Genomic DNA, 20,300 nt, shown 5'->3' on the forward strand with positions numbered 1-20,300 from the left:
AACTACGTCTTAACTAGTAAAGCGGGTATCGTAAACATTTAGATATCCTTATAGAACGTATTTACTATATATAGTAGAAGGTCTTAGACACGAGCGTTATTTACCGTAAGAGAGGATACCAAGGATCTTTGGCACTTAAAAGCTAGCTACCTCGGACTAGAAGCATTAAAAGCGCTTATCAATAACGCTAGAAACGTCCATATCAAGGGGACAGCACGTATTAAGTACAAGAGCTACGCTCGTACTTACGTAAGTAAGGTCATCTCTAGGAAAATACTGCCTAAGTAGAAGTCTACGCGCCTGTTCTGGCAAGTAGCCTAGGATCTGTTCGACTATCCCAAAGCGATTAATAGATCGCGATGGCTGCTTATAATTATTAATAAGTATAATAAGAAGCTCTTCCCTTTCCTTTTGACAACGAAGTCGCTAGACTAGATTATAGAAGTTATCTAGAATTTCGAGAGCTAGGTAAGACGCTAATACGGGCTTGCTATTTATAAGATCAAGTAGGATAACGATATTACTATGATTAGTTTAATAGGGTATATACCGATACGCTACTAGACTTAGGCTATAGAAAGTGGTATTAATCTTAAACTCTTACCTTTATATACCTACGAGCCTAATAGACTAGCGGAGTAAGTAGGGCAAAAACTGATCTTACGCTTAATTAAGATGCTTAATAGCGTAAATCTCCCTACGAAGCTCTGGTTAGAAAGCGTATAAGCGGTAGCGTATATATATACGATAAGCCCGAGCCGTACCTACTTGTTTAGAACTCCTAACGAGGTACTTTATAGCTAGTTTAAATGGTACTTTTACTAATATAAACCTGGCTTAATAATTATATTAACTAGCGACTTACGCCTAAACTAGAGTAGTATCTTTACGTATAGATATTAGGTATATATCCTCTATAAGGATAGGGAAGCTAAGTAGCGTATAAAAGACTTTAAAGTGCTACTATATAGGCTAATAAGGTATCTCGTAGAATATCATATATTTAATATCCATCGCGTTTAGATACCTAAGCTCGATAGGGTTATTATAACTTATAACGTTCGCTTTGATAAAAAGACTTTCTACCGTCTAGGCGAAGAGTAGCCGACAGAGTCGTCACTAGTAGTAGCGAGCTAGGAAGTCAATTAGTTCGATCTTAGCGAAGATTCCTAGGATACTAACTTTCTCTAGGAAGCGTTATAATAGACCCAATAACTAGTAGAAGACTCTATTATAGTAGCTTAGCTACCTCTATCGTGAGAGAGTCTAGCGATAGACCAACCTCTCTAATAGGGTCAAGACTCGGGGGTAAGGGAGCTTCCTAATATATAGCCTATAAGTAAGTAATCAGTTCTACAGACTCTTATAGTAGAGATATAAGTAATAAATAAACTTACTAAATAGATAGAGAGCTTTAGAGGACTCTTGACCCCTAAATATATGCCTAAGCCCTCGGTAACTTGCCCCGTACTAGCTAGTAAAGGGGATGTCTACTAAGAAGTAGGAGGGTTTAAATTAGGGCCTTCCTAGTTACTAGCTAGCTAACCAGACGCTAGGGAGAGTAAGGGAGCCGTCGAATCTAATAGAGGGATGCCTTCCGTAGAAGAATCTAGTACGTACGACGAGTAGACGGAAGAGCTAGGAGCTAGGGACGGTACTACCAATATATCGTACCTGGCTAGGCTAGAGGAGTAGAGCGTTAAGCGAAGTCCGGATTAGCTAACATATCCTCTAGAAGGTAGAAGCGAAGGAGAAGCTATTTAATAACCTCCTACTAGGAGAGGTAGAGGTAGGAGGAGGGCTCGCGAGCCTAGGGACCCTATCTAGTTAAGCGAATAGCTATAAAATAAAGAGAGGGTTAATTACTACTACTCCTTTATCCATATAACTAAGGAACTCTAGCGATAGTTCTATAAGACTTACCTACCTAATTAATAGGAAGCTTACCTAGAGGACTAGAGTATAAGAACAATATATATAATATTCGCTACTATTATATAATAGAAGGATATTATATACCTTAGAGTAGCCCTAAATAAGCCGTGTTAGTATATCGACGATCTTACTTATATTCCTACTAACTAGTAGGACCTATATAACTACCCGTTAGAATAATAGTTTAAAAACACGGCTCGCGAGGAGATATATAACTTAGAGAGCAAAGGAACGTAGAAGATCGTATTACGCGAGCAGGCGAAAGCGCGACCTATCCCCTTAAAATAGGTCTTTACGTATAAGTTTAATAAGGACGGTTTCTTAGAGAAGTGTAAGGCAAGGATCTACGTATAAGGAGATCTATAAGATATTAGCTTAGTGGAAAGTACGTACGTAGCTACTCTAGCGGTATAGTTATTCCGTATAATAATGGCGATCGCTATATACTTTGACTTGGAAGTTAAGTAGTTCGATATAGCGTAAGCGTTCCTTAACGCCGAACAACCAGAAGACGATCCTGTCGTCTACGAATTGCTAGAAGAATTTAAATAGCCAGGGAAATGCGTAGAGTTACGAAGAGCTCTGTATAGCTTGAGAGACTCGCTACTCTTATAGTATAAGGAGTTCTATAAAATGCTATTAGATCTAGGTATAGAACCATTAGGCAAAGAGAAGTGCCTCTTCTTGAGCTACGACAAACGAGTTATCCTGATCTTCTATATTAATAACTTCTTGGTCTTCTTCTATAAAAGTAACGCCGTAGTAGCCGAGCAGGTAATAGAAGGAATTAAAGCTCGATATGACGTCTATAAGTAGGGTGACGTCGGTTGGTTTCTTAGTATTAGGGTAATTCGTGACCGACCTACGCGTAAGATATAGTTAGTCTATAACTAATATATTAGAAAGGTGGTAGGAAGATATAGACTAGACGTGCCTAGCGTGTACGAGCTAACTCCCTTAAGCTATAAAGAACTTAAGAAGTTTAAAGGGAGTGTTACTAGTATATAGATTAAAAAGTATTAGGAGCTCGTTAGATTAATCCTATACTATGTAGTTATACTATATCTAGACATCGTATATACCTATTTAGTACTCTCTCGATACCTAACTAACCTAGGACTAGACTACTTATTAGAGGTATAGCGAGTAGTAAGATATCCATTTAGGAGCTCTTACCTATTAATCTAGTATAGAGGCAAGCGAGTACTAGGAAGTCTGACGCTTGTAATCGCTAAGGATATATTATATATAAATGATCTAGATATATAGTATTTGTCGTAGGGATATATCTTCTTCTTGTTTAGAGGTTCTATTATATAAAAGGCGTCGTACTAGGATACTATTATAATGTCGAGTACTAAAGTAGAACTTCTAACGCTTTCCCTTATGGCAAGAGAAGCTATAGCACTTAAAAGGCTATTTACAGACATCGATCTTAAGCTCGGGGAACCCTGAAATATCTATTATGATAATTAGCAAACTATTAGACTAGTAATAGCTAAGAACAAACGTATTAATACTTACCTATAGTATATAGATATCTATGATATATAATTACACTAGAAAGCGGCGAAAGGAACGTTTAAAGCTATATATCTACTAACTAGTTAAATACTAGTAAATAGGCTTACTAAATGACTTAGCCGATGAGCCTTTAAGCGCTAGAGGGCTCTCTTTAATCCTTAAAATATTAATTATAGGCTTATATAACTAGGGGGTAGAAAATAAGTCAAATTTACTAAATAAAATACCGCCTAATACTCCCTATCTACTACTATTAGCTATTACTAGAATTAATAGCCTTGCCCTTACCTTTATCTTAGCCAGGTAATAATGTAGCGCCTAATGTATCATTAGATATACTAATACGAGCATTACAAGCCTCCTTAATCTTGCCTAACTAGTAGAAGATATCGTATATAGAGTAGGCAATCTTCGTAAAACGCGCGAGTTTAGCCTTATTAAGCTCGTACTCCTTTATATTATCTATACTAGCGCGTTTTAGATTACTCCAAAGAACTATACGTAACTTCTTAAGATCCTATACGTAACTATTAGCGATTCGTCTACACATTAGGGGTAGAGGTTTAGGATCTAGGGATTTATAGAAGCCTTAGCTCTATCTAGTAAAGCCTTCGTCAAATCCTTTACCAACCTGACATAAGAAGTAAGACTACTATCATAATTAGTATAAGTATCGTAAGAGCTATCAGACGTATAGGCAATTAGTATATATCTCCTTACACTTATAGGAACCATAGGTACAATAGTAGTAGCAAGAGCCAGCGCCGGTGTGACAAACCTAACTCAGACTTTTTCTAAAAGGGTTCAGACAAAGGTAGATTAAGCAGGACAAGCAGGCAGGTCGTCTAAGGGATTCGGTAAAGCCAAAGGGTTTACAATAACACTAGAGTTATCTCTTATAGTAATTAGCAATACTTAGTATAAGTACTATAATTATAGGTTGCTATTACTAGTAAACTCTCAGAGTCTACCTAACGAGTGACTAGCTAGCTATATATATATAATTGTCTATCCCTCTTTAATAGTTATTACTAGTACTATTTCTCCTTTTACCCTATAATTCCGTGTTATTAATGGTAACATGTTATTATCACTAATAAAGACCTTAGTCTTGGCGGTAATAATCTTCTAATTGGTCTGTTAAGTGATTAGCTGTCGGAATGTCCCGCGTCCTGGCTATAGCCTGTTAGGCCGTCTATATGCTTATCTGTAACACGATGCCCCTCCTTTAAGGCTTTTAACCTGAAAGCCCTTTTAGGCCGTTTCAAATAGTGTTAATACCCTTCACTTGTGAGTACTACATTCTTCCTATTTCTACGTTATAGTCGCCATGTTAACAAAATGCCGATAGAGAAACGAAAGTCGTATTCTATACGTTATCGTGCTTCCCTTACTTAGAACATTGCTAAGAACGGTTTTATCGTTATGCCTTACTCTTAGTACGCGTCGCAAGGCCTTGTCTATAAAATGATCGCGTATATAAAGCGTTATAAGGCCTATATTCGTTAAGGTCGTTCTTATAATAGGTCTAGCATCCTGTTTTCTTTCTATAAGCTTATCTCCTTTTTTTATTTAATATTATAATTCTTAATATTTATTCTAGTAGATTATATTCCTTAGGAGTAGCGTCATATTAAGGATACTAAATGTCGTGCTAAACTTAAGCTAGATAAATCCTAACGCTGTCTAGAAGAAGCCTAGCGCGAGTTGTCTAAAAAGCTTATATAGCTCCGGCGTCTTCGTCAATAGAAGGAGTTCTTAGTAAAGAAAGGTACCGATATAGTAGTATATAGTTTGTCGACCTTAGATAAGTTAGAGGCGATTAAGTAGTAAGAGCGGTAAGAGGCGCCTACTATACTCTTATTAGAGATTAATAATACCATCGATACTATCGACTAGGGCGTCGTCTTTAGTTCTGTCCTAGATTTTCCTTTAGTCAATCTAGGTTCTACTAGTAGAACTATTCTAGTTTCTTAAGGCAGTTTAAATTCTTAACTAGTTTCTATAAGTTATCTTCTAATCTAAAATCAAGCTATTTAACTAGATACTATAGTTCCCTATTAATAGTATATAAATCTAGAATTTCTTTGATGTCCTATTCTTCTTCCTCGTCTTTTGCTTCGATATATATAGCAACCTTAGCGTTTTTCGGTGCTAGTTCAAGAAGTAAAATATAAAAAACATCTATCTGTAGTTATATAGATAATGGTAACAATAGTCGGTAGTTAGATGTTAAAATTCGTTCTTTGATAACGAAGGGTCTGACCTTCTTAAAGTCTAGCTTCGTGCTTGGTCGTTTGGTTCGCAGGTTTCGTATAATTAGGTAGACTTTGTCTCCCCTCTCTAGGTAAGGTCCCTCGAGCCTATATTTATTATAATAATTCTTTATTCTAGTTCTAATAAACTCAAGTTCCTTTTTAAGCTTCTTATATAATACGTACATTTGTTCTACTTTGACTGCTACTCTTGGCACTATGACCTCTAGTCCTTACCTAAAGTCTACTTTATATCTATAGTTTGCGAAGAACGGTATAACTTTGGTCGTTTCTATTAGCGTTATATTATAAGCGAGTTATACTATTAGCAATAGTATAACCTAGTCATCTTACTAGTAGTTAACATAAGAACGGAGATACTGCTCGATAACTTGGTTTAGTCGCTCTATTTATCTGTTAGTCTATAGGTAATATGCTATTAATAGCTTACTATTAATGCCTAATCGTTATATTAACGCTTACTAGAACTTCGACACGAACTTAGTATCTCTATCGATAATCTATTCTTATGGCTAAGTATATACTAATGTAACTTGCCGATAGATCATATCTGCTAGCTATTTAGCTATCTAGGATTCCTTATAGGGAAAGAAGTATACCTATTTAGTTAGGCGATCTACTATAGTAAGAATACTATCGTAGATTACTCCTATAGCTGTGTCTTTAGATTCTAGTAGCTTTATAATAAAGTCTATCGTAACTAAGCTCTATAGTTTGTCAGCTATTAGCAATAGCTAAAGTAGCCTATACGGCTTATATCGTGCCATTTTGCTTTAATTGCAAATGTCGTAATTCCGTACGACTTCCTTAACTTATACTATTAACTATAGAAAGTCGTAATATTTCCTAACTTATACGACAGTCTTTATAACTCCTTTATATCCTCCGAGTTTTGACTTATAGAGTTCTCAAATCATCTATAGCTATTAATCCTAGTCGTAGATATATACTTTACCTCGGTACTAGAGTTTTCTATCTCTTTCTTCTACTCTATTAGGTACTAGTAGTCCAGGTGCTACTTAATACTATACCTCGTTAATCCTTTCTCCTTGAAAGATTACGTAGTATTCTAGGAACAAGTCAAGTAGATTATCTTCCACGGGTGTCTATGTTTCGTGATATAGCATTCTATCTATTTATTCCTTAAATAATAGTAGTATTGTTTCCGTTTATCCTTCCGTATGATCCGTTCATCGGCTTAAAATGTCTGCTTATACGTTCTCTTTGCCCTTCTTATAGCAGATCTCAAAGTTAAATTCCGCGAGAAATTCTACCTATCGTATTTGTTATCCATTAAGCTCCTTTGTCATCGTAAAGTATCGCAAATTCTTATAATCTATATATACTTATACTGGTTTAATCGTGCTACTAAGGTATAGTTGCTATTCCTTAAAAGCTTCGACAATTATAAGTAGTTCCTTATTATAGATTAGATAATTAAGATATAGTCTATCGAGCTTCTTTAAAAAGAAGGCTATAGGATATAGCTTCCCTTGTCTATCTCGTTATCCTAATTGTCCTCTAATGGTATAGTCTAAAGCGTCCGTTTCTATCTTAAATGGCTTCTTAGGGTCTAGTAATACTAGTACCAGATCTTTAGTAATGGTGTCACGGATCCATATAAATGCTTACTTATACTATTCTTCCTATTAGAATTTAGCGTTCTTCCTAGTAAGTTCGTATAAAGGTCGTACGATCGCTCTAAAGTTCCTAATAAACATTTGGTAGAAGTTTGCAAATCCGATAAAACTTTGTATTTCTATAACTAACGTTAATTATAGCTACTCCTTAATAGCTTTAACCTTTAAAGGTTCTATCCGGATTTGTCCTAGGGATATTTCGTATCCTAGAAATACTGTTTTCCTAATGTAGAATTTACTCTTTTCCTTGTTAACTAATAGTTTATATATATATAGCGCGTCTAGCACTACTTTTACGTACTTCTAGTGTTTATCTACCGTCTTAGAGAAGATAAGTATATCGTTAAGATAATATACTATAAATTTATTAAGAAAGGGTCGGATAGCTTGATTAATTAGGGCTTAGAGTGTTACTAGTGTATTCGTAAGTCCAAATAGCATGACAAGGTACTCGTAATGGCCATAGGGTATCCTAAAGGCCGTTTTCCACTTATCGCCTTCTTTGATCTATATATAGTTATAGGCTAATAGCAAGTCAAGATATATAAAATATTAGGCTCCTACTAACTAATCTTAGAGCTATAAGATTAGCAGTAATAGGTATCAGTTTTTTATAGTCTGTTCGTTAAGTTACTAATAGTTAACGTATAACCGTAGCTTTCCGTCTTTCTTAGGTATAAACAGGATTAGGTAGTCTACTAGCAATGTCAATAGGCAGATATATCCTCTTCGAAGGTTCTCCTCCAAATATCGCTTAAGTTCTTCATTCTATGTCCAGCTCGTATAGTAAATCTTAAAGAACTTTAGTCATACTCCTTCCTCAAGCTTGATCTCGTAATCCTATAGGCCGTGTTCTAGTAATCCTTCTAGATACTTCGGTTCGAATGCTAGGTGTCCTTTATATTCTTTTAGTACTTCCCTAGTCTTGTCTTGTCTCTCGGTTTTCTAATAGTATACGAACTTGGTTCTATCTATAGCGATGCTAGCGATTTCTCCTATCTCAACCTACTGCTCTAATTATAGTGCTCTACATTCGTTAATAAAGAGAATAGCTATTAATGGTTTGGCTCGTTCCTCCTATTACGATATTAATGTTGTTATACCGCCTTTTCTAGAGTCTATAGTAGTCTGCCTACTACTATCTATCTCTTATAGTAGATCTATAGAATATGTCTTCCTTTAAGCATTGTCTGCTCGCGATCCTTATATACTCCCTATCTTGCTAGTCAAATATAACTCTATTTAGGGTTATAGGTAGCTACCATTTTTTTAGCTAATATCTAGGTTATAATCTTTATACTATAGTAACTTTAACATTATATCTTTGTCGTTACCTATATCTATAATACTAAATATAACTACTATAGTCTTCCCTACTATAGTAATATTAATTAGTTTAGTCTCCCTATATACCCATTATATCGGAAATAGCCCTTTAACTATACTATACTTCCGCTTTATTCTCTAGGGTATTCGTAGCTAATTCATAAATATCGGCGAAATTAGGTTTATCTCTACTTTATTATCTATTAGTATAAGCATTTCGTGCTATTTCTATTATATTATTATCCATAGTCGCTTATCTTGCCACCATCATCTAAAGATTATAGCGATTTCCTATATTTCTACTAGGAGGTCTCGATATAGTGGTCTCTTATGCTAGTTCCTCCTATACTATGCTACTACTCGCCGCTATACAGGCATTAATGGTTTCTAGGCCCCTCGAAAGGCCCTAACCTATTTCCTAGGTTAGTACTAACCTCTTCGGTTATTTGGCTAATAGTAGCTTTATTAATTATACTCATTTCTATAAGCCATTAAGTACTTACGGCTTCCTATTACTAAGTCTATTCTACTTTTTGTCATATATACTATAGTTTTATCTAAAGCTCCCGAATTCGCAATTTCTTTTCGTCCGCGTAATAGAGGCAATCGTTACTCTAGCACGAGTCCTATATATCCTGTCCTATTCCGTAGTACCTAGGCCAGGCTCATTTTAGAACTACGATAATGCCTTCTAGACTTCGAGCTTCGATTTTCCAGAGCAATTCGGCCGCTCTATTTCCCATATTATAGACCTATTCCACAGGGTATAAGCTTCCATCCCCATTTTCCTGTCGGGTCAGCTAGTGATTATTTTTAAATTTGTCACGGAAGTGATATCGGCATTTGTATACTATATACTAGAACTAGGGCACTTGCGTATATACCTCGTATCAAGGGTACAATCGCGTAATGTCACCTAGGAGGTATTAGAATTCTTTCCTAAATCCTTCCTACTATATATAGACCATAGGCACTCTAATGCTAAGGTAGGAGTGTTTCTTCTAGTAGCTTTCCTATATACGCTTATCTTTTTCGCGGTTCGTATATATAAACTAGTATTCTAGGTTCTATATATTATTACTAAGTTACTAGTCGTCAAGGTACTCGGCGTAGCTATTAGGCCTATTATATGTCATAGGCTATTCTCCTTTAATAGTTTCTACAATATATTAGAGTTCCCTTATTTCGTCCCTTATCTTATCGCTCTACTAGGCAAGTCGAGTTAAGCGTCTATCCTATTCGTATAGTTCTATGTTAAGTTAGAAAACTTCATTATAGTACTATTCGATTTGTTCCTAGAGAAATAGAACATTAGGTCTAGGTCTTTCGATTCCTTAGGTATTAGTAATCTACGATCTATCCTACCTCTATATAACTATAAAACCCTATTACCTTAAGGCTAGGAGAATTGAAATTGGTAATACGTATTCTCCTACCGTGTCCTATTCGGCAAGACCTATCTCTAGGTCTATAGTGACTAGTTTAGAGTATAGTGCTTGTTTATCTTTACTATTACCATTATATCTAAGACTATTTGTATTACTACCCCTATCTTTGTAGCTCGTAGCTACTACTTTAATAATGTCCTTAGTAGTTTCGTTAATAACTGTAATTTTTTTTCTAGGGACTATCTTCTATTCTTTCTTTAGGCTTTGACATTCTTACTTATGGTGCCCTTTCTTTCCATAATTATAGTAAGTAATATTAGACTTGTCTTTAGTTATCTTCTTCTAGTCCTGCTTCTACGTTATATCTATATCTATAGCTCCGGGGTATATCCTATATAAGGTACTAATATATACTTACTTTTTCTTGTCGTTAGCCTTAACTATAGTTCTATTTATTCGGCCTTATTTTCACTACTCTTATATATAGAGTTGATTATCAATTCTAATAGCCTATATAATATATTTGTCTAAGGTCTTAGGCTAATCATACTTATATAGCTTATCTTTAACCTTTTCCTTTAAGCCATTATAGAATAATTATATTAATACCTCATCATTAAGCTAAGACTTAAGTATATCCTATCTAAACTATATAGTATAGAAGGCTATTAACTTAGTCTATTAGAGATTAGCAAGTCTTTCTTATATATAAATCTTCTTATCTTTATCGCTAAAAACCTTTTAAAGCTCTTCTTTAAAATAGTTATAGGATTAAAAGACTGCTTATATAAATATATCTCGATCGTCTTTATCTTCCTTAATAAGATAATTATTCTATATAGGCTTAAACTATCTAAGTGCCTTACCCTTTAGTCTTATAGCTATATAAAGGACTTTGGCTTTATTATCTAGAAACTTATCATTATTAAGCTAGAAGTAGGATCAGAGGTTTGTTAGGAATCCTATAAAATCCTCCTCAGTTCCTCTATATTTATTAGGTAGTTCGATCTTAATATAGCTCGCTTTAGCGCCCTTAAGTACCTTGATTTTAGTATAGGTCTTGTTAACTAATTTCTACAAGTGCTTTTCGCCGTTCTTAAGTTCCTTAATTCGAGCTTAAGTAGCTTTATCTCTCTAGTCTAACTCCTAGATCCACTGCTAGAGTTAACCAAGCTAAGCAAGTAGCTATTCGGCCATAACGTTAGTAGCTATATCGATATCAAGGTCAAAGTCACCTCCGTTCTAAACTATAATAGAACAAAGGGAGTAATAGCAACGTATGACGAACCTAACTTAGACTTCTTCTAAAAGGGTTTAGACGAAGGTAGATTAAGCGGGACAAGTAGGCAGGTCGTCTAAGGGATTTGGTAAAGCTAAAGGGTTTATAATAACATTAGAGTTATCTCTTATAGTAATTAGCAATACTTAGTATAAGTACTATAATTATAGGTTACTATTACTAGTAAACTCTTAGAGTCTACCTAGTAAGTAACTAGCTAGCTATATATATATAATTGTCTATCCCTCTTTAATAGTTATTACTAGTATTATTTCTCCTTTTACCCTATAATTCCGTGTTATTAATGGTAATATGTTATTATCACTAGTAAAGACCTTAGTCTTAGTAGTAATAATCTTCTAATTAGTCTATCAAGTAATTAGCTATCGGAATGTCCTATATCCTAGCTATAGCCTGTCAGGCCGTCTATATGCTTATCCGTAACAGCCGGAATAATTACAACATTCGCTAAAAGAACGTCCTACCAGAGCCAACCATATATACATTCCATAGGGCACCTTGCAAAGCTTGCTAGCTTCGATGTTGCTATCTTTAGTTAGCTCGAACGATCCTAACGCGATTAGAACACTTACGGTTTAGAAGCTGGTTTAGAAGCTTTAGCGCGCTTACGCTTTCGAGGGGTTATAGGAGTAGGAGTCAACCTACTAGCAGTTACAGTGTTCGCGACAGGCGTACCTAACGAGTCATCTGTTAATTCGAGCGTAGGAGGTATCATCCTATTATTACTACGATTGAAACTAGTAATACTATCGCTACTACGGTTATAATAGCTATATTTGATCTATAGCTTTAAAGGAATCGCTCTACCATACTCGACTCTTTTAGACTTCCGAATACGGAAGGCGGGCCCCCTAAAGGAGCTATCAAGGTAAGAGCGACAAAAAACATAACACTAGGAACAGTATTACTACAAAGCGTAGTTAAACGACTATTGCCTTTAACTAGGGGGTGTGTCGGAAGCTATAGAGCTTCTAAGCGTATTAGCTACGCGTTTGCTATAGCTATATAAGGCTATTTAACGTATTGGCTAGTCCCTTTGTCTATAAATATTACTCGTTTTTGTCTCCTTTGTAGATAGCTTTAATAAGGCATTGTCTCCTTTGTATAGCCACCTATTGTAGACTGCTTTTAACGCTCCCGGAGCTTCTACTACGTTTGGCAATACCACAAGCAGCACCGTGACGACGGCATAGGCGACATACTGGGTAGGAACCCTTCTACATTCTCGCCTGTGTGCCTTCGAAATTTGCTAGCTTCGCCGTGTGCGTGAGTTTGCTGATCTCTGGACTCGTAAAGGCTCGGGAAGCCGATGTTAGAGTTGAACGCGTTCGACATCTTGGGACTTCAGGATCGACCAGATATCAGGAATGGAAATGTGGAAGAGTTTATCGTTTGGTGAGGGAGAATTATAGATTACCTTTGTTCTTATAACGCTCACTGTACCCTCTCCGAGTTATGTTATCGTGCGGTTGTGTGTTGGCCTTCGTCGAGGGGTTGCTAGTGGGAATGGCCTACAGCCGACGTCACCACGGTGGGACTCCAGACCACTTGCTCGTCATGAAACGAATGTTTACTGTAGAGATTATATAGGTAATATAATAATAGCACTAGAAGATCATTCTTTTTCCGGTACCTTGCAGATGAGACATTTTTCGAGAACGCAATGCTCGCGGCGCTGACTCCATTGCCTTGACTCTGGTGGCACTAACACCTAACCTTAGTGGAAAGGCAAGTGACTAGAAGGACAGTAAAGTTTAAATACCTAGACTGTGGTATACGCTTTACGCACCTCGTATCGAGGCCCACAGCAGGCATGAAACTTCGCTTGTGGCAATACACTAGGTAATAGGCTTGATACATATAGTGCCAGGGTACCTAAATCCAATCATCACCGTGCCATCGGAGCCACCGTTACTATCGTAGCCATCGTAGTATTGTAGCATCGTATCGTAGCCTGCCCCGATAGCGATCTATGGCCATATACGAAGCAGCGACTTACAGCTTTAGCCACGCCTCAGTGGGGAATGCAGGTAATTACGAGTAATATATATAGGGGAAGAGCACAGTGGGAGGCCAGGAGTTGGTATTTTTTGGCTGGTGAGATAAATATTGGAGGATTAGCCCAGTATATAATAGAAGCGAAGCTTCTCCCTTCGCGTTTCAATGTGTAATTAATTATATCTACATATTTCAGAGGCTTACTCAATTGAAGCTTCGCTCTAATAAGCTAACAAGGTAGGGACAAGACCCGAGAGAGGGCAATGAATGCTCTGAGGGAAGGAACGCTCTAAGGGAAGAAGATATCGAAACCAAAACGGAGAACCGGCTCCCGTTAGGGAACCACGGCCAGGATGGTAGGCTATAAGGGCGCCCAAACCCCGCCACAGAAGAAGACCAAAGACCAATGAGCTTGAGTTCGAGCCGAGAGCATGTAATTAGTACGAGCCTCCTACGCGTTATTAGATGGAACTTCGACAACTCGGTACAATTCTAATTCCTTATGCTAGCCAGCGAGTTTCATCGATCACTAAAAGGAAGGAACCCCGGGTGTGCCTCTGTTCAAAGACACTATCACGGCCTTGACAAAATCTTGCCCTCTTCATCTAACGTCTCAACTATGTCGAGGTAATCTATAAATTAAGCAAAGAAACTGTTAAATAGTCACATATGTAATCGCATAGAGAGTAAAACGATGTTGGTATGTATCATTCTGTGTACTACTGCCTATGGCGCTCTAACGGGCTCTGCCCAAGCGACCGGTATGCACAAAGAGCCACGCCGAGCGGGCTGGGTTCTAGGTGTTGGAGTGACCTAAGGAGGATCTCAGAACCATAGGATGCTTACGCCTGTTCCATCATAGAGAGGAGCCACTTCTCGTGAGCACGAGGGTCCAGACTGCGGAGCCACTCGCCGGCCTTGGTGGCAGTGAGTATCTGCAGGGCCTGGTACTCCTCCCTATCGGTCATGACCTTTTGAAGAGCATCTTCCCACGGGCCAATGTCCTGATCAGGCACCACGTAGTCGCCGTTGGCATGGCGCTCACCAGTGACTTCCTTGACAGGGATGCAGTAGGGAAGGCCGATCTTCGCTTCGGGAAGGCCACCAGCGTTGGACGCAATGACGGGGATGCCCCGCAACTGAGCCTCAGTGACAACAATTCCCCAGGCCTCGTACCACAGGGATGGGGCAAGGAGAACCTTGACACGGTCCCAGATCTCGTCGGTGTTCCGGGTAGTCGGCTCGATTCTAGTGAGTTCGACTAGTTAGCATGTTCTAAGCACGGAAAGGGAAGCCGTCCATTCAAGGACCGATAAAACACACTTCACATTGGGAAGAGCCTGCAGCTGCTGGACATGAGCGGTTCTGGAGCCCCAGCTCTTCCAGGTGACAAACTTCATGTGGGGAAACTTCTGAGCGAGCGCGATCAGAATCGACAGGCCTTTGTGCGGGCAGGGATTGACCATGCCAATTTCTTCTTTGTCGATGTTGTTGCGAATGCGAGGCATGCCCCCAGACGTCTGATCCAAGTAGGTCATGCAGGGATGAACGAGGAATGTGGTCTTCAGGCGGCCGTACTTCCAGGCGTAATCTTGGACCGCCTTAGAAACGGACCAGATCCCATCCAGCTCTCGCAACATCTTGTTCTCGACCACCGGCGACAAGCAATGGCCGTCGACACCGGCGACAAACGGACCAAAGGGCAGCTGCTCTGCCGTGTGGATGATGTTGATGCGCTTGAACGTGTCGCGAATCTCATGCGACTCGGTAATCTTCATGGTAATCGGGTCGTTGAAGATGACATGGGTCGGCTGGAAACTGGCGATGTGCTCCGAAAAAAGGTTGATAAGGGTGGCCATGCGGCTTGTGAGCTCGTCACGCTGGCGCAAGCTATCGTCAGTTTCCATCATCTTCGCGGAGACAAAACGAAGCAATAAAACCGCGAGTGGTTGTAGCGTACCTCCAAGTAGGCACGAGTGTCCTCCTAAAACTCACGGACCGGATAGGCTGCGTTGAACTCGGTGCGCGAAATGACCACGTTGTGAACCTTGTACTCATCGGTGAACGTCTTGACATACAGCTCATGGACCTTGCCGGCCGGGTCGACGACGGGCAGCGGCTTGTGGGTAATGTTGGGGCTAATCCCTTTGAGCTCGGCACGTCTAGCGTACTGGTCAATTTCGTCCTCAACAGCATAGCAGATCTGGGCAGTCGCGTGGCCCTGCATGCTCAGGCTGCGGAGAAGGCTGACGTTTGCCTTGTAACCACCCGACGAGGGAGTCAGACCCTGCGCGGTTTGAACGAGGAAGACCCGCATCATCGTGGGGCGCGCCCTGGTGTAAGTGGTCATCGTGAACGAACGACAGGGTAGATGACGACAGTAGGTGAGTGCCAGGTGCTATTAGGGCTTGAGGGATTCCTTGTCTCGTGCTGATTGAAAGCGGCGGCAAATGAACGAAAGACGGGGATTCTTCACCTGAATCTCGTCCGAGCGAGATAATTACCAAGATCGAAAGCTGCTCTCGGTATTGGTCGTTTACCTTGTGGAAGAATTGTTTCCCGTTGAAGTCCGCCGAGATTGTGAGTAAAGCTCCCTGGGTCTGAAAGGAACGTGTGGAATGGGAAGAAGTTTGCGGAAGGAATTGAGGTTGGGAAGATAGCTAAACCTCGAGGGTTTGAACCCAGCCGGAGGGCGCCAGCAATCAGATAAATTGGAAAGAACGAGGATATTGGAACACGCTCTAAAGCAGCCGAGCATTCATCAACACCAGAGTGAACCAATCAGCAGCGAGGCCTTGGTACAAGCTCTTTCCACATCTGGGTTGTATCCTCCAACGGAACGGGACGCGGATTTGAGGCCGATGCAAAACGAACTCCACGCAACGCGTGGTGCTTTTAGCTGTGTGGGTAAACAGGATCGAACCTTCTGTTTGTTGTCGCTCTAATTACCTAACTAAGCGCGCTGTTCGTCGCATCATGATAATTACGCAAAGCTGCTGTTAATTAGACAATAATTAAGTGAAGACCTTTCCATCTTTTGTTTGCCTGGTTCCTGATCTACTTAAGAAGCCTGCAAGGTAGGTAATGAATCATAAATATGTGCCATACCACAGCATTTCAAAGACAGAAAATTGGTTGAAGCACTAAACCACTCAAACGGATGTTTTGGAGAACAAGCTGTAAAATGGAAAACCCGAGTTTGATATGGGAGTGGAAGTCAAGCGTGAACAATAAGACATAATTTATTAATTTAACTATCAATGCATCTATTGTAGCACCTTTCACAGCAATCTGCAATCTCCCATCCACTCGATGCTGGCACCTCTCCCCTGGTCTCGCATCAGCACCTGTGCGATTTTGACGTCTGTTACAACAACCCTTGGTATACAGCCTCTAGTTCCGGGTCTGATCCGTCATCGTAATTGCCATCCTCGTCCTCGGATGTGCAATATTCCTCTGCGTTCTTGCATTCGTCGTCGCTCGTATCATCGTCGCCATCACTCTCTGGGTCACTCTGCGGAGATTCTAAAGTCAGCAACTTCCATGGTATAATGAGAAAATAACGGTAACGTACTACTCGGCGTTTCTTGTTCCGGTGGCCCGCTTGCTCGGGCTTGTTCTGCAGCTCCTCCAGGTCGTAGACGGAGTCAGAGAGGACTGTGTTCCGAGGAGCGGTGACGATACCAAATTCATAGCACATGCCCCATCTGCCGCTGGTGCCAAAGAAGCCAATAATTCTGTGGTCCTTGGGCGGCACTGTAGCTCCTGTTAGCATCTTTCCAAGCCATAGACATGGATCAGCCAGCATACCCAGCATTCTCACACTGGAGACGTCCCCGCTGCAGTTAAGCGCCCCCATCGCTTTGCCGTTGGAAAGCCACATCCGCAAGCCGCGCAGTGCCCACGAACCCCCTTCCGTCACCGCAACCTTGGAGATTTCCACGTCCCGGGGAATGGCAAGCTTCCTGGCTTGGTGGCCGCCCATGCCGGGGTCCTGTCCATCAGGACCTCGGGGGCCACAAGGGATCTTGGTGCCGTCCTCGTAGTACACCTCAGCGCCGTCCAGGGCGCAGCCCACGCGGATATCGATCTTCGTCGCAGCCACAAGCTTGCCCTTGCTGTCCCGCTTTTTCAGCATTACGCCCCATGCCCAGCTGTCCTCATCGCCCCAATCGGTATCAGGGCGCGAGGACACGGACTGTTTCATAAGGCGGATATTGGTTCCGGGAACCCGGATGACAGTCCGCGTCCTGAAGAGTTCCCAAACGTTAGCGATCGAGCACTGCTTGCCGTTCATGGCAGTGACCTCCAGAGCGAGGGGGCGTTTTGTGCCGAATTGCTTCACGAGATCCATGCGCGAGTAGCTGAGGGAGTTGAGAGGGTTGGCAATGGAGAGTGTGTCATCTTTCTCTTTCTTTCCCCCCTTTGGCGAGAAGACCACTTGCACAATGCCCGCGTCGCATCGCACCTCCACGCCCGCGGCATCGAGCTCTCCGTCCTCGCTCTCCACAATGCTAACCGTTGGCGCCTCCTTCAACAGCTCCACGTCCCCAGGCATCCAGAAATGCCTCAGCGCGCGGAACCTCAGCGCGTCGCTCAGTGCCCACCGGCACCCGTGCTCCGCCTCTGGCGCGACCGTCACCAGCCTGCCCGCCGCCTCCCGGACGCCTCCGAGGAACGCTTTGGGCCAGTCGGGCGAGTACCCGCGCTGCATGATGCCCTCGGTGTGCGGCGCGCCGAAGGCGTGCCCGACCTCGTGCAGAAACGCGCCCTGCCCGACGGCGCACGCCTGCCACATGGTGTTGCACTCGCCGTTGTCGTTGCCGACCGTGTCGCCCGGCGGCGTCGCGTCCAGCAGGCACGCCGGTACCTCCTCCAAGAAGCGCGGCCAGGCGTACGTCAGGTGGCTGCCGAATATGCCCAGCGATAAGCCGGCCGGGTTGTGGCTGCCGAGGGCGGCGTGCGCGAGGATGTACGGTTTGCTTGTGCTACTGTTCGTGCTGCTGCTGGTGCTGTTGCCGGTCAGGTCGTAGTGGCTGTCGAGGATAAGGCCGGCGACGATGGGGCGATTATGGGTAGTGAAGGGCGGCCCATGGGCAAGAAGAGCATCGGAGAAGATTCTGTGAAGCTCGTTCGCTTGACGAGCATGCGGATTCTGCTGCGCGAGCTGGGCGTCGCGAAGTTCGGCGACCGTTCTCTCGGTGCGGATTAGATGAACCTTGGGGACCATAGACGCGGTCGGCACGTATAGGGAGCGTTGGCTCAGGGTGTCGGTGTTCCACTCTTCCTCGAGCCGGAAGGACCGGCGACCGAGGCCTTTGGCGCGGAGGTCCTCGGCTGTGAGGGCTTGCCACATGTACGCAGTCATGCGAAACTTGGAGATGGCGGCGTCCAGGCTGGAGTGGGCGCTGGAAAGACTTCCCAGTTTTGCCGGTGGGCAGTCGATCAGCAACGGGGAATCTTTGGCAATCAGGATAGCCAGGTGCAGGGGCGGCGTCTGGAGAAGAGGGACGTAGCGAATGGAGAGCTGCTGACAGGTGAGCAAAAAGAGCAGATGACCCCGGACGAGGACTCATAAACCCCCGTACCTCAAGGCGACATGGGGCATCCTCGCCGGAAGTGATGATGATCTTGTTGATACCGGGCGACAGGAGGACGAGGGCCTTGAAGTGGCCACGACACATTGGCCACCGCTGTTCGGGAAACAGCGTTTGATCCGAGTCGTCATTGGTCTCGACGCGGATATAACCCTCGTCTTGTTCGAGAGCCAGGCTTGTGCTGCACCTGCCGGACACGAGAATGCATCGCTGGTACACCTCAGTCACCTCAGCGCCATCGCCGGCAGGGAAGTTGTCTACTTGTAGCATTGTGGGCAGTCGTACTCATGCAAGATTAAAGAACTGGTTGGAATCCTATCCTCCGACAGCGAGCTGAGGATTATGTGGGAGAAGTTCGCCTCTTTTAAATAAATTCCTCGAGTTCCCTTAAAAGGAGTCAACAATAGATTCAAGGGGCTGCGTGGTTAACAGTTTGCAGTGTGATTTGCTTGCGAGCCTGTTAGCAGGAACCCGACTCACTTAGGGTAGCGGGACCCCCACTAACTATTGGTTCCTGGTCTCCTGAGACAGCAGGCAGCCAGCGGATCCCCAGGCCATTGTGGGGTGCTGTTGCCTGGCCAAAGAGCCGTTTCCAATGGGCGAGACTTCGAATCACAATGTTCCTCGGGTCAATGTTCCTGCATCGACACGTGCAGGAACCCACAAGAGACTAGGGATGCCCCAGCTTTGGAGGAGATTACCACCAAGGCGAGCCTCATCATGAGTTTCCGCCGAAGATTCCGCAAAACGCCAAGGTTGCGTTCTATCGCTGCTGACATTATCAAGCGCAACGGATTTTATTAAGAATACGCTGGTTTCAATCTACTAAACTGGATACCGCAGTCAACCTTGCGATGCCTTGCCTCAAGTTCAATTGACACAGTCGGCCAAATCTGCAGTGTAGAGTGTCCGCATTAGAACAAGAAAATGATGATTCGCTGCTTCAGCACTGTACTCGTAGCACTCACTTTTGGTAGAAGGAAGGGGGGGGAGAGATATAATCGCAATTCCGCGCCTCCGATTCCGCGCTCGCGACTGGCGTTTAGAATGGCGCTGGCGCTGTGAATACCGTCAGGAACAATGACTGGCGCGTTTTCCCGTTTTACCAGAGTAAAGATTCTGATGGCTCTTTTCGCCGGCATTTGGCCGGAAAGCCTTGTGGACACGGAGTTCACGTATCTGCTTTTAACACCTTGAGGGAACCACGAGTCAACTCGGCAGAGCCTTCATCGTATGACCAAGATGGGTATTGGTGGGCTGGCGAGATTGCAATCCTGCTGACCAGATAAGCAAAGGTCCACCCAGCAGACCCCTCG

At 42.4% G+C, this 20,300-nt stretch overlaps 2 protein-coding genes across 2 annotated transcripts; both read right to left on the reverse strand.

Moving 5' to 3' along the window:
* Window positions 1-14,229: 14,229 nt before the first annotated feature.
* On the reverse strand, window positions 14,230-15,737 carry MYCTH_2064957 (glycosyltransferase family 4 protein; the record flags this gene model as incomplete). The annotated part of the gene is made up of 3 exons (XM_003663872.1): window positions 14,230-14,635; window positions 14,711-15,267; window positions 15,435-15,737. The coding sequence occupies 3 exons, from the start codon at window positions 15,735-15,737 to the stop codon at window positions 14,230-14,232; spliced, it is 1,266 nt and encodes a 421-aa protein (XP_003663920.1).
* A 1,017-nt stretch (window positions 15,738-16,754) lies between these two features.
* Window positions 16,755-19,254, reverse strand: MYCTH_2119011 (uncharacterized protein; the record flags this gene model as incomplete). Its single annotated transcript, XM_003663873.1, has 5 exons — window positions 16,755-16,901; window positions 16,962-17,143; window positions 17,297-17,855; window positions 18,141-18,884; window positions 18,976-19,254. The coding sequence occupies 5 exons, from the start codon at window positions 19,252-19,254 to the stop codon at window positions 16,755-16,757; spliced, it is 1,911 nt and encodes a 636-aa protein (XP_003663921.1).
* Window positions 19,255-20,300: the final 1,046 nt, after the last annotated feature.

Source organism: Thermothelomyces thermophilus, chromosome 4 (assembly GCF_000226095.1).
Source record: "Thermothelomyces thermophilus ATCC 42464 chromosome 4, complete sequence".
In the NCBI taxonomy this organism is placed as follows: Eukaryota; Fungi; Ascomycota; class Sordariomycetes; order Sordariales; family Chaetomiaceae; genus Thermothelomyces; species Thermothelomyces thermophilus.